Raw genomic sequence first — 15,172 nt, 5'->3', positions numbered from 1 at the left:
GAGGAGGAATGCTATCGGGAAGACTCTAAATGATGACAAAGTCTGCATTCTTCACACAGGGGCCTTGGGCCAGAGTGGAAAGTCCAAATTTAGCTGAGGATGGAATGGAAAGATCTCTTATCAGGAAATGAGTGTGGGGTTACATCAACAGTTCAGTGTGTGTCAGTGGCAGCTAATGCATGTATGTGTGCACAAGTGTGTATTCCTGTGTTTTGCTGTACTTTTCCTGGAATTCACTAAGTGTTTGAAGATTTGTTTGACTTCCTAACAACGTTGCTGTGATACAACTGCAACTTTAAGAGGCAGGTAAACAAGAAGTTGCAAAATGTGGTACAATCTTATCTTACTTTTTTTTTTTTTTTTTTTTTTTTTTTTTTTTTTTTTAATACCCCAACCTGTACGTAAATATTCTCATTAATAATTTACAGCCCTACAATTTAATCCGCTGAGCTCCAAATAGGTTTTTTTTTTATTATTATTTTTTTTACATAAAGACATACACACAACCTAAACTTGATCAAAGCAAAGGCTTTCAAATATACAAGAACTGAGCTCGTTTCTACAAAAAGAATTCTAAAGACGTGGGGAGCCAGGACAGCTTGCTGCTATACTGAAGCAGAGCCAAGTTTTCTTCTGCAGAAGTAAAGCAAGAGGCCGATTAACAGTGATTTCACCCTTCTATATGCCTTAGAAAGTGGAAAAAGGGCCAGTGTGTGCTCACACAGCTCCCTACCTGCTGGAATTTTCATGAAAGGCAGTCGCACAGGAAAAGAAGAGCCAAATTTGGCAAAATGGAGAAAAATGGAAGCGCTCTGAACGCAAGAGAAATAAGCAGTGGAAAAGAGAGGAGTGCGGTGGGTTCACGTCATGCTGAAAGAATTTGGCAGCACCAGCTGCTCTGACATTTATTTAGTTCTTTATTTAGTTTCTGGGAATTGACATAGGACATATAATTTGAGGCCAATGAGCGTGCAGAGAAAAAACGAAAAAACCCCAAGAAAACACAAGGGCAAATATAGGGCGAGGACTGGACATTTCTGTACACCACTAACTGCGTGCATCCCGTGTGTGTTTTAGTGTGCATGTGTAAATGTATGCATGAAGAATAAAAGCTCAGTGTAGGGACTGATTGAAAGGTCATGTACCCTTTGACCTTTGCAGACTTTTCGGCAGACTGAGTGAAAGTGTGTAAGGAAAACCAGCTGAGAACACTCTAGCGCACAAACTGGCCATCAGGCGCCAGATGTGATGACCACAGAGGCCTGGACTAAAAATAGAGCAGTGTTTTCAGCACAGAAAGAGAGAGCGAGTGTGTGTGTGTGTGTGCACGCACGTGTGTTCACAATAACACAGCATGAGCGCCTCTCGGGAGCTTACCTCACCACCCTAATGGCACCAGTGGCTCCTTCTCAATGAAATCATTGAACGGACCACACAGCACTGGGGCAGTAATGGATACTGGCTTATGCAGACACAGGAAGTCAGGGAGAGAGACAGAGGTCTAGTAACTTCCCTTCCGACAAGAGCACTTGAGCAAAGCTTTAAAGCCCAAACTGGATCAGGGATCCCACTACTGCGATAATTTAGTTCATGCTGAACTAAATCATGCTGCATTATTGTTAAAATCATACCTGATTCAGTCCTAACCTACTCAAGACTGCCTAAAATAACTAAAGGACACAGATCAATGCCTAAAACAACATCTGTTGTAAAGCTTTTCCCCCCACTGCATAAATTACCAGAACTTCTGGCACCTGAAAGCATAACCCATTATTTTTGATTGGCCACCAACAGAAGTTAATGCACTTGTGTGTAAGGCTAGCAGTGGTGCTCCTTGCTGATAGTGATTCAGCATCACTAACCATGCAACAGAGAATTAAAAAAAAAAAGAGAGAATAAGAAAGAAAAAACAACAACTCATTATTAGGTTCATTGCTGTTGTTTGTGCCATAAAAATGCTATAAAAGCTCTCAATGTTTGCTTCTCAAGCTGAGTAAATGATTCATTTTTAAAGAACCATAAAAGCACCATGATTTTCATAGTACAAATACACAACAGTGGGTTTCTTTTGGATTTTATCACATTCTTATTATATTTTTCTTATTACTATTTCATCGTTTGGAATCTTTTCTATCATTTTAAATGGTGGCTAAATGCACATAGGAACTAAAGCTGTGAGAGTTTCAGGTGATAAACAGTCCCCGCTCTGTAGGACTGGTCTGAGAAATTCTCATTTGCATAGAATTGATAAATCTCTGTCTAAATGTCACTTGTTTCCTTTGTACTCACCCCTGCCTCTGCATCACACATTTATATAGAAGTCGCCTGTTGTTTTGTCGCTTGCTAGTGTGAAAGCAGGGTTACTGTTGCTGCTGCCAGTGATCTAGTTGTTTCTTAAGTTGGTGGAAAATAAACAGTCCCAGGATCTGCTGGTTCCTGTTTGGGCCTGTTCTTGTTATTTAATGTGCTGTGATGTAACACCTACGTATGAAGGGTTCACTTGACACACAGTGACCTGGATACTGTGGCATAAAAAGTCTGTTAGGATTCGCATTGTTTTACAGACTATCACCACAGAGTCACCTCATGTGCAAAACGCACACAGTTAAACTAGAAACAGCCTGTTAAAAGGTGTAGTGGAATGACACAAAATTGCATTCAAAATAAAAAGAGAAGAGTGAAAGACCGAGACGGAGGAGAAAAATAAAATACCGGTCCAGATTTAACACTGTGAAAAATCTGCTTTCAACTTGAATCATATATAATCTTCAGTCATCTCTCCATGTCATCTTCTTCCTTCTGTTAACCATTAAGTGGGTAATGTTAAGGGGGTAACATCAGGAGGATCTGCTGTAATGCAGAAACATTGCAAACCCGCTGCAGACCGAATATGACATGGGCACAAGAGTCAAAAACAGTAGCCATACAACTCTGTATATGGCGATACTGCCAAAGCCTAGTTAAATGTCACACACACACACACACACACACACACACACACACACACACACACTGTACACACGCTGTACACAAGCTGTACACACGCACACCCCAGCAGAGTCCAGCTCCTGCTGTCCAAGGACAAAAACACAGGCAGATGGTAACAGAGTGGTGGAGATTAAAAACAGTCAATGCACATCTGTAGGATATAGACACCTACACTTGCAGAGACAAACAGAACTACATACACATACACACACAAACACACACAGGACCTCTATGGAAGGTCACACAGATTTAATTAAATTCCTTCTGAGCAAGATGTGAAAGTGCAGGACTGTGATCTCCAGTGTGTACAGTGCGAGTATGGATATACATCCACGTGTGTGTGTGTGTGTGTCCATTATTACTACATTGTAAAAACAACAAAAAGTGCAACATGGGAGATACATTCCAGCAGCAGCAGCAGATTTAAAAAGAAGTTTTATCAGTCAGGCAGGAAATAACATGCCAATTCCACAGTCAGTTTTACTGTGGCTAGTTACTAGTCTGAGAGGAGAGTTCAGCTACTCAGGCCTCGCAAGACCTCAACTGCAGCCAAAGTGCACAACTGGAAACCATCAGTGCTGTCAAAAATTTTATGCCAACATTTATTTTGCAATTTATCACCTTCAAGTCAAACATAAAATGTAAAGTCAAGTTACACTGCAATTAGATACATGCAAGTTAAACTCATCTGCAATATTTAGCTACACACAAGTCATTCCAAAAGAAAATGTACTTTTAATTCATAGGTTTTTTTTTTTTTTACTGAAAGTGAAAGTTTTCCCCAAACAAGTAGCTTTCATTTCGAACACAGGAGAAGCAGCAAGGAGCTCTGCCTATTTGGGAAGTTTCCTGTGTAAAGCTCCCATAAAGGTGCTTGAGAGGATGCAATTTAAAGGAATTTAAATATACACTAGTCTTGATTTATTTAGAATATTCAAACCTTCCTCATCTCCTAATCTCATTGCAAGACATTGTGCTTTGACATGGGTGGGGTTTGACATGACTTACAGTACACTGTACAAAGTTTCAGTTTAGTGTAGTGTAATGTAGAAGTGCAATCTTATCTAAACAACCAGTGGCGGAATAAAAGCAAGCCAGCAGCTCCCTGATATGATGACTGTTTACCAGCTTTCTGCTGTGGATGAGCCGTTTTGTTTATTAGCTCTCTCATCATACATTATTACATTATTATGCCTACATGTGTTCAGTGTGTGTCCAACCCAGATACATAAGAGGGTTTGTGTTTTAATCCTATTTCCTGCATATGTATGTACACTAGGAATGTAAATATACATCCAAATATACATAAATGAGTCCATTTAAACAGATAATGTTCTTCAATTCACCTTTTCACCACTCACAAGAGGAAAACACTTTCTCTATATTCTAATGTATTAATGAAGATGATGACCAATCCATCAGGAGGTAGCTGCTCCCTAGACTCCACACAGGATAATTCATCAGCTAACAGGCCTGTGTGAACTATGGTGTTGGCAGCAGAAAAAAGCAGAGAGACTGTTCTGTCTTCACACACACTTGTGTGTACTCTATGACGCGAGTTCATTCCAGCAGGTGTGTGTCTGGAGCTGTGATGCAGATACAGGCCACAGTACTGGTCAAGCTAGGTCTGGCCAGCAGACATGGTGAGAGCCATGGCTGAACATTAACAAAGCAGCAACATATTTGAGCAATAAAATCAAGAATTTGTGCTCTTTTGGTTCTTAACAGCAAGGATCTCAACAGTCATGAGCTATTCCTCGAGTTCTGATGAATAGCCCAATCTGGAGGGCGAGACGGTGGCTAAAAACAACATGGCTGCCAGAAGGAGCTCTATGAGAACCATGTTGTTTCCACATAATATTAATACGGAGCATACACAAGCCCACAAACAGTGGACTGAACCCATTCCCGGGGATTACATCATCTTTCCTTTCAAGCTCACATCAAAGATGATCAAGAGGTGTTCATGATGCGTGCAGCCTTAACATGGCCCTAATGAAATCAGCATGCTCCCACTGAGTCTAGCTTTTAACAGTGTTGGGAGAGTTGGGGGGCTCTAGAGAAGATAAATGGCCAATAACCAGTGCACATCCTGTTCAGTCCAGTCCAGGGGCTTCCCTCCTCATGAGCACACCATCATACAAAACCAAGACAGTTTAAAGTGGTTACCGGGCTGCCCTCTTCTCCATACTCCCCCAATATGCCCACAGCTATAAGCCAACTGAGTCTCACATCAACTTCCATTGACCTCATTTTTTCCCCGGAGGCTTCCACGGCGCCCTGTCCTGCTGGCTCCCACTTCTGGAGATTATCGTTCTCTGTTGGCATGGAAACAGCGGCCATTGGAATTGAATAAGTGCAATTCCACTCTGTACTGTGTCTTATTGTAGACCGGAGACACACAGCATGGGAATAAAACAGGATAGAGATTGAGAAAGAGCAGGCTTAGGGTATTAAGCATGGCAAATTAAGAATCGGTGAGTTTCAGGGAGCTTTGTGAAAAGAACTGCATGTGCATCATTACGGCTGACTGACTTCCGAGACGTAATCCCCAAACTGAGAATGACTGAGCACACATAACCAAAGATTAATGCAGGAGCAGCTTTGCAATTTCCAAAATTTCTTAAATCCTGACTGAAACAGCTTTGGGTTATTTTTCAGTGTTGATGTATTTGGAGCAAGGTTTGGAGAAATGTAAAATGGTCTGTATAGCGCTTTTTTAAAAAACCAAAAAAAAAAACCTTAATGGTTTCTCATTTACCCATTCACACACATACACACACACACACCCCAATGGTAGCAGAGCTGCCATGCTAGGTGCTAACTTGCCATCGGGAGCAACTTGGGATTCAGTGTCTTGCCCAAGGACACTTCGGCATGTGGAGTCATGTGGGCTGGGAATCGAACCGCCAACCCTACGATTAGTAGGCAACCCACTCTACCACCTGAGCCACAGCCACCCCAGGCAAATTAGAAATTAGAAAGGCAAAAGCCATTCTAATTTAGGTTTCATACAGCTCAGTACATTTGAAAATTCACGACTGTGGCACAGTACATTTCCATATCTCCCAAATCAGACAATTATAGTAGAACAAAGTGACCTTTTTCAGTCCTGGCAGGCCAGAATCCAGCACAGTTTAATCATTTGTTGATACTAAACATGATCGTTAACTAGTGACTTTGAGTGGGAAACTGCCAAACTGCAATGAACAGTGCCCATCCAGCATCGTCCGTGTTTGGACAGCATCGACTGGCAGAAATATTCTGTGTGGCTGTTAGTGATGGGCGATATGGGCTTAAAACTATATCAGAATATTTTCTGGTATTTATTGCGATAACGATATCAGTGACAATATAAATATCGCACAATTCACCACCGTTTTTGTCTACAAGTGACAGCTGCATGCAGTCTTGAGAGCCTCAGAAACACAAACATTGATCTAAAAGTAAAACTGATTTTCTGTAACCGAACCAGTTCCAGATTGTGGTTTAGTGATAAACTCCTCAGCTTCACGTCCGCCTTCCGCCGTGCTTGTTTTCGCTCTGCACATGAGCTGTGAATGGGTCGCAGACCATCGCACACAGAAATACATAATCACCAAAGCTTTATCATTATTATTATCGCGGGAAGACTTATTCTTATTGTTGGGAGAATTACTACCGCTATATCACAAACGATAAGATATCGCCCATCCCTAGTGGCTGTCCACTCATTTCCAAGTTATAAACTTGGCCATCAGCTCTGGCCAATACCTTCCACTTTGCTAGCAAACTCATTTGACACTGAAGCAGAAAGTTAGCAAAATATGGTCAATTTTCTCAGATAATAAATAAATCCCCATCAATGTTATCAATCAGTGAACTACGTATGAGCCTGATTTCACTGTTATTGTTAAACTGAACAAATGTAAACATGCTGGTAAAGGGAAGTTGAACAAAGTACTAAATGCAAGGGGCACCAATAATTTTGACATATGTGTTTTTTTTTTAAACAAATATGCCTTGATAATCTCAATAAATGAACTTTAATCAAAGGTTGCATTTCTCTCATCTTTTCAGTATGAAATTAATCTAATTAAGTGCAAAGACATTTCTTCATAACCCTAATTCTGCATTTGATTATAAATACATGAGATCAATTGGTGCTGTTGTTATGGTGTGTCACCGTGTGTAAACTGATAGTACCATAATAAATAATGCTATTTTGTTCCAATGAAGTTTGGAATGTTTAATAGATTACACTGTTAGATGGTTAAAACTAAAACACTGCAGTTTCAGAATCTGTGTGATGAAATATAATGTTGTCAGATTCCAGTATAATTCTAACCATCCATCCATCCATCTTCAACCGCTTACCCATAAATCTTTATTAGCTGCACTACACTGAAGCCTGTTTGTGGAGCCCGTTCTTTCTGAAGTGACTCCATTTGACATACTGAGGTACCAGGAGCAGGCCTCTAGGTCAGTGTGTATTCTTAGATAGTGCTGACATCAGAAGTGTCATGTCATACTAGTATTACTAGATGAACCACAGAAAGTTCAAAGGGTGAAAGCAAGGGCACTTCTTTCTATCAAATACATGTTAGGAATAATTACTAAGGCCTCAAATCAGTCACCCATGTGTGAAGGCTGTGTGCACAAGAACAGTGAGGGGAGGGTAGAGATGGACAGCCAAAGTGCAGAGAGCTACAGGAAGTGATAAAATAAGAGAACTGAGTGAGAATACTTGAGGACTTCATGTACAAAAAGGAAGAAGAAAAAAAAAAAACCTTAAGTGGTAAAAAGAAAGAGAGTGTACAAGTCTAGTCTATAAACGATGATGCAAGTAGCACCCTCTGTTGGTAAAGCTGCTCCATACTGTTGTCATTTAGGTAAACAAAAACAGCTCAGGTACTATTAAATAAATACAAATAAAAATAAACTTCTAATAAAACTAAAAAAATCTGCATTGCTGCATCCTTACCTGTAAGCAGGGACACTTTGTGGAATGTCCCATCCAGCTTGCTCAGGAGAATGTGGACAAAGCCATCTTTGGAAAGTTGACCAGCGTCCTTAGTGCTCTGGTCGTACACCACCACCTCATGTCTCCTGCTCAGATCAACCTGCACACATGTATGCACACAAAGGGTATTAAAGAGAAGTGCCAAAAAATTCAAACAGGAACAATAAAAAACAGAAGCAAGGGCTGGAAAAAAGTAAAGCCACCTTCATCTGTGGTATAATCTCAGTATGTTGATTATTCGCAATAGTGCTGCAAATGAGAGCGCTAACAATCTACAGTATTGCATTCAGTAAGCATGCTGAGGTTCCAAATAAGTATGGGTGAGCTGATAAAATAATGAGAATAATAATGATTCTGGTCAAATTAATACAAGCCAATATTTCACCATAACATCACAGGTTCATCCGTTGGTTCTAATATACAGCAAGCCGTGCAATATACTATTTTTGTCCATAACATGCAGCCCTACTCTGAGGAATGGAAGTATGCACTATAATTAGGTTCTAATGCTAATATTAAACAGAATACTAATTAGAAGGCAAGGGAGTAGTGTTGGACTATTAAATCTGATTGCAGAGATGCAAGTGTGGCAACTATGTCGCATGCACAAATACACATTATATGTGACTGTGCCTGTGTGCATATTATATATGCGCACGTGTGTGTGTGTGTGTGTGTGTGTGTGTGTGGTGCAGTGCTAGCACTAAGCTGTGTGTGTGGCTGCACGCTAACCCGGTTGCCTCGATGTTGTCAGGCAGATTTTAAATCACATGACCGTCAAGCGGCGCTGCTGTAGAGTGACTCAGTATAATAGAGGAAGAGGAGAATAACGCAGCGAGAGGGCAGGAGAGGAAGGCAACGTGTAGAGGAATAATAATAATAATAACAATAATAATAATAATAATAATAATAATAATAATAATAATAACAACAACACATTTATATAGAACCTTTATCAAACCCAAGGGTACTTTACCATTTCAGAAAAGAAGCACACAAAATACAAAATATTGATAAAACAGAAACAAGCAAACAAACGGAATAGACTACGTGAAGAAGGGCAAAGAGAGACAGGTGATGAATAAGCAATTAAAGAAAGGGTGGTAAATGAGGAGTGCAGCATACTGAATCTTAATTTCTAGTGCACTTTGAAAATGTACTGAAGTGTGTTCCACGTCCATGTATATATCCTCGGATTCAGCGTAGCTGTAATAATCAACTGACACCCAGTCACGCTCGCTAACAAATCACTGTGAGGGTGTGTCTAACTAGCAAATAACAATTGAGTGTGTGCTTGTGTTTACAGAGCAGCCTTATTAGCTGCAAATTGGCAAAGCGCCCCTGGGTGACATCATCAGCCCAAGGTCAGGCACAGGTAACAGATTTCCTAGTTGCTCTTGCTTAACCACATAGCCGTGACTACAGAAGGCATAATAAAAGTACCATACGACCTAGTTTACACGTCATATCTCTCATCACTATGAACTATCTAAGGGAGTGAAGATAAAATCTGTGGATTAAATGGAACAGGTTTCAAAATTTAAATAACACTGTGCAATATTGAAAGATATTAGAAGACTTTGAGGCAGTGTGCTACACCTATTTGTCGTCTCTTCACACTTCTACTCTTCCACCTCCCCACTGGCTGAACAAGGTGTTCCACCTTAATTGGATGAGAGCTAAATCGGCTGGGCGACATCATCACCTGGGGGATTACAGTCTCTCTGTGTGGCCTGGCCTCCTGCCTGATCCTGGTTTACATAAGCAAAAAGTAAACCCTTACTGAAATGCTTATCTAAAATGTCTAAAAGTTATTGGAGTATTTTGTCAAACCACAAAATGAACAACCCCAGTGTTTCACATACTGAGAGTTACTGCATTACATATAATGACATCTCTTTATTTAATCTGGCATTTACAGTGATTAACTAGCTCACTCCTTCCTTATGACACACCCTGTAATGCTGCTTTCTCACACAGAGCAGTCTATTGACCTTAGTACAATTTGTTCATTATATATCTAACCAATTCTACAGAATGCTAACATAATCCCTACATTTATGATAGCAGGCAACTGCCATCAAAAGGACATGTGAGGAGGTATCAGCCATGCATGCTCCTTCAGCAAACAAGTCCAAAAAAATGGCCTCAGTCTGCAGGAGAGATGTGTGCATTATTCAGAGAGCTTCCCCGAAAACAAGCTCACATCACACAGGTCACAGCCTCTGGCTCTCCGCTGCTATCAGCCCTGACCATCAGCTGTGCAGCAAGACACAAGAGTACAACACACACTGCACTACCACAGCCATGGAGAATCCACTAGCACAAACCTGGAACGTACAACAAGCATATAAAAAAGGGTTCTCAAGATGACCAGCCTCATCAGTAAGTGTGGAATATTACACACTGGAGATAAAGGAACAAACCACAAATAAAATAATTTTTTTTGTTGCTTAAGTCCATTTCTAAGACTTTCTTATTTGCCTGAAGTATGCTAACTATTAGCATGTTTGCCTCGCACCTCTGAGGTTAGGGGTTCGATTCCTGCCTCTGCCCTGTGTGCACAGAGCTTGCATGTTCTCACCGTGCTTCGGGGGTTTCCTCGGGGTACTTCAGTTTCCGACCCCAGTCCAAAGACACGAGTTGAAGGCTGATTGGCGTTCCCAAAATGCCCGTAACATGTAAATGTGTGTGCGATTGTAGACAATACACAGATAGATTACACCGATGGATGTATGAATGGGTAGATAGATACAAAGATAGATAAGCAGATGATAATTATGTAATGACACTGAAGGTATAACACTTTTTATTAACAATATAGCTTCCCCCCCCATTTATTTTCTTAATTTTATTAAAAATATTGGGAAACAGATCCATTCTCACTTCAACCCCCCCAATGAGCATGGAGCGGGTAAGCAGCATGCTACTGGTAAGCTTCAGTAAGCAATAATTCAACTGACTGTTTTTCCATATAAAAACTACAAGGTCGCCAACATGATCCACTTTATATTACAATTGCTTGCGTAGTTGCAGTGACAGCACTAAGACAAATGTGCCTTCTAAATATGAGACATGCTAGTGTTAGGATAATGACAGTATTAAGACATATTGTCAAGCAGGCAACACACACAAACTGAGCAATTTGCCTCTCACAGAGCATGTTTGTTACATTTTAACTTGTTCACAGCCCCTATCTCCTCCCTCTGCAGTGTGCTCTGAGGACAGGTCAGCAAATCCTAACCAGCAAAACAGGTGTCAAACTTCATCTCAGAGGCAGAAACGGTAGTCTATCATCACAGCTGGTGACTTTGGCCATGAGTGTTTGCTTTAAAACATATTCATAAAAAATTTTCCATTACAGGATAGTAAGCATACCTAACAAGCTCTCCCTCTCTTTACCTCCCTCTCTCCTTCTGTCAAGCTACACATGATTTTATGGAGATGCCAGTGATCCTGATCCTTTCTACTCTCTGGACCTGCCTGATCCATCCTGATGCCCTACCTCTGGATGGAGCCCTCATCAACTGGAGGCTACATTCTGCTACTGAGGACGACCCTAAGCAGTGCAGCCTGGAGATTGCTAAGGATGGTGCTGCCTGAAGTACCATGGAAATAGTTTTGGACCTCAATTTCACATGAACAGTTGCACTGTGGTGCTGGAACTACGGTTGCTGCTATGGCCTTAGGACTGAATTAAATTTGAAACCAAATTCTTGCATTGATTTATGACAAGAGGGGAATTTATTTAGCTTTTTCTGTAACCGAGTGACTGCTAAAAGCAAGTAAAGTCGTTGCGTGGTGTTTAGACAATATTTGTTTGTATATTTTAAATAACGGAATTTAATGTCATTTTATCCTGAAGCCAGTGTCAATAGCATGGAGTCAAGATATGATTTTGACAATAAAACCAAAAGAAGTATAATTTTAAGTTTCTGAGAGTGCTTTCACAGTCCATTTGCTGAGTCCAAATCAAAGTGAAACTAATATTTTTGGTTCAATCACTGCTTCTTTTGGTTTGCACTGTGCAGAATTAAATGGACCAAAAGCCACAAAAAAAGTAATAATTGAGGGGCATGCAGGGCTGAAAAAATATTCATAAATCACAGCAACAGATAATTACTTTAAATAGTTAGCTTAAAATAATGTTGTGGATCCGTTTTGTCTAGAGCACATGGCATTTCTGAAGCTCTACTGTACATCTATGTCCCTTGGCTCTGCAGCTCAGTTTAGCAGGTTTGTGACTCAGTCCTTTTACAGTCGAATTGCTTTCAAATCAAACTTAGAAGCAGGCCAGGACCACCTTGCTTAGACAGTCTAGGATCACTTGTTTTGCTGTGTTCTCACCTGGCTCCAGGGGAAACACACATGGCTCCAAATCCAATACAGTAAACACTGCATATGTGAGATTACCCCATTTGTGATTTATGGTATTGCTTAAATCAATTCTCTATAGCCCTATGCCCCACAACATCCTTGTTTTAGTATTCCAATTTTAGCATTTTGGTGGCTGGAACAATATTTGCATTTAGGTGTATGGTGAAGGAAATGGTTATAATGACACCAGGATATCAAACAGAAAAGATTAAGGTACTGCTTGTCTCTGAAAAACACATTACAAGCATTTTTGTTCCAGAGATTAATTTGCAGGCGATAATGATGCATGTTACTACTCATTAGTTTCCTGTATTCATTCCTCAGCCAAAAACCTTTTCCTCATACGCTATAGTCACTGTCTCCTCCAGGCCATCCTCTCAGTCTGTCCTCACCATGGGCAACCACTGAACCATCTGTCAATAGCAACTCAATGGAACATTTGGCAGCAGGGATTAGCATAAGCCTAGAAATGGCCTTGTTTGTCACTGCATATAAAGTCTTATTATTGCCCTTTACTACATTCCTGGTCTAGCTACAGTACTGTACTCAACAATGACCCATTTCAGAATCAGAATTTCTTTATTTGCTAAATGTATAGACAATTTGACCATCAGTGTGAGAATATTTACCAGTATCCAACAGTCCACAACCCATACACCATACTGTCTACTTATAACATATACTGTAACTATAACTATCACAAAGAGTGATAACAAAATATCAAGTGTAATGTGTGTTACACCAGGTATGATGCTAGCAGGAAATTGGACTATTACATATTGTAATCTATTAAATACCATAATGCAACACATTATAAAGAGATAAATGCAGAGTAAGTAAGCATATAGCACATAAATACCAGGTCCAGTTGGTCAGTAACACTTATTCATCATTTTATTCTGGGGACAAAACATGGGTAATGTTGTTTTCAGTGACTCTTGCTTTGCTTGTTGTGCTGAAACATCCCTGTGGGTAAAGAGCTGTTCTGATGGCATGTTGTGGGAAATGTCTCACTTGAAAACTCTTTCTGAAAAGAGTTTATGAACCAGGCGATATCCCGGGTGTGTGGGACCAATGGTGATCTTCTCATGTCTCTTCCTAGCCCTGGTGTCATGCAGCTTCCTAAATTGTGCCAACCAGCCATGAGACAAACTGAGGTTCAGTTAAACCATTACATTGCAAAAGTGGATTGGATGAGAAACAGTTTTATGATGACTCAGCAGAAATGACATATGACTGGTTGGGGGATTTTGATCTGTCATAAGAAGAATAAGTGTTGTTTTTTTTAAACAATAGTACTGATAATCTCCTGTTTTAGACTGTTGAAAGGGTTTTTTTAAGGAAATTATTATGATGACAAGGTTGGCTCTCAAGAAAATCTAACCACGTCTTAGACTATTTTTGTGTGTTGACCTACAGGTTTTTTTTTTCTGAGCACTAATGGAGCACAAACTCTCTTCATTGCCCATGAGGCCTACAAGGGTTGTGTCATCTACAAAATAGATAAATTTAAAGGAGGGACAGTCACTGGTATACAATGAGTACAAAATAAAAAAAGAGAGAAGAGGTAGATAGATAGTCAACTGTCCCAGCCTATCACTAATTCACTCAGAAGGCTACACTCTTATAAAATGGTTTTATCTCATATCCTTAGGGGTCTTCACTTTGTCCCTTCATGGAACCGTTAAAGGCTATATGTAAAAGCCTATAACAGATGATTTAGAAGGATTACCCATACAAAAACCAAACAAACCCTTTTTTCCAAAGTGCAACATAAGAGCATGAACAGTCCAGATGCTTGAGGACAAACTGATGACTAAGGTTGTCTGCATCCTCTAGTGCAGGGGTTCTCAAACCCCACTTTGAGAACCACTACTCTAGTGATGATTTGCATGGCATGCTGTAGTAGATCACTAAGAGGGCCAGCAGTGAACTAATAATGAAGGAATAGCTGCTAGGCAAATTAAGAAATGTTTGCCACAGATAAAATCCAAAATTATGTCAAGCATTGCCAAGAGGGACGTCACCACTATCTATGCGTAGATGAATGCAGCTCATCCATTAATGCCCTCTTTCACATCCTTCCTTTATGCACCCTTACAATGCACTACAGTGGTGGACTTTGCTTGCTTTGCTTTCACATTAAGGCCACTGCCCCAGGCCCTGCCAGGAGTCTTGAGCAGTGTTTGCATGTAGAGGAGGCTTGATCAGGAGCCTGAGCTGACTGTACAGACACACTGCACGTGCCTAGCCTGCGCTTTGTCAGTGGCCACACAAAAAAGGATGATGTCATGCTTAGCCAATAACAAAGACTCTCTAGTGTCCACCCTGTCCTGCCTCTCCCGCTACACATGGTTTGCTCCAACTTTACTCAGACCATGCATTAATCACAGGCATTATCCTTTTTACTGAGGGATATAATACAGCTCCAGTGCATAGCCAGCAAGAATGAGCAAAAGATCCAGAAGCTGGGCTACATTGACTTGTCCTATTAATGGAAGTTCCATCAGCAAATGTGACCCAAAGACACAGTTTGCTCCCTTTTGGGAACCAAATGCCAAACAAAATCCCAGTGACGGCGCACTACAATAACGGACCAAACCAGATCTCTGATCCAAATAATGTTATTTTCAAAATATGAAAGCTTCACAAACTGAAGATGAGGTGAAAGTGGTATTATAATGTTTAGCACTGAATAATGAATGAGGAATAAATTTGGTTCAGTCCACCAAACATGTTAAAATCCAACTATTCTACAGTCTAACGATCCTGTCTCTGAAATTTCTGGCAAGGTATCCATTTGCG

The 15,172-nt window shown here is 40.4% G+C and overlaps 1 protein-coding gene across 1 annotated transcript in view; it reads right to left on the bottom strand.

Moving 5' to 3' along the window:
- dusp8a (dual specificity phosphatase 8a) overlaps positions 1–15,172 on the bottom strand; it is a 34,563-nt gene that overhangs the window by 18,225 nt on the left and 1,166 nt on the right. Inside the window, exon 2 of the mRNA XM_053641385.1 lies at positions 7,952–8,090. Within this exon, the coding sequence (XP_053497360.1) occupies positions 7,952–8,090 (139 nt within the window). The remainder of the gene's footprint in view (positions 1–7,951; positions 8,091–15,172) is intronic.

The sequence above is a fragment of the Ictalurus furcatus genome, chromosome 14 (genome assembly GCF_023375685.1).
Source record: "Ictalurus furcatus strain D&B chromosome 14, Billie_1.0, whole genome shotgun sequence".
NCBI classification, from domain to species: Eukaryota; Metazoa; Chordata; class Actinopteri; order Siluriformes; family Ictaluridae; genus Ictalurus; species Ictalurus furcatus.
Note: the sequence above shows the minus strand (reverse complement) of the source record. Positions and strands in the feature narration are given on the sequence as shown.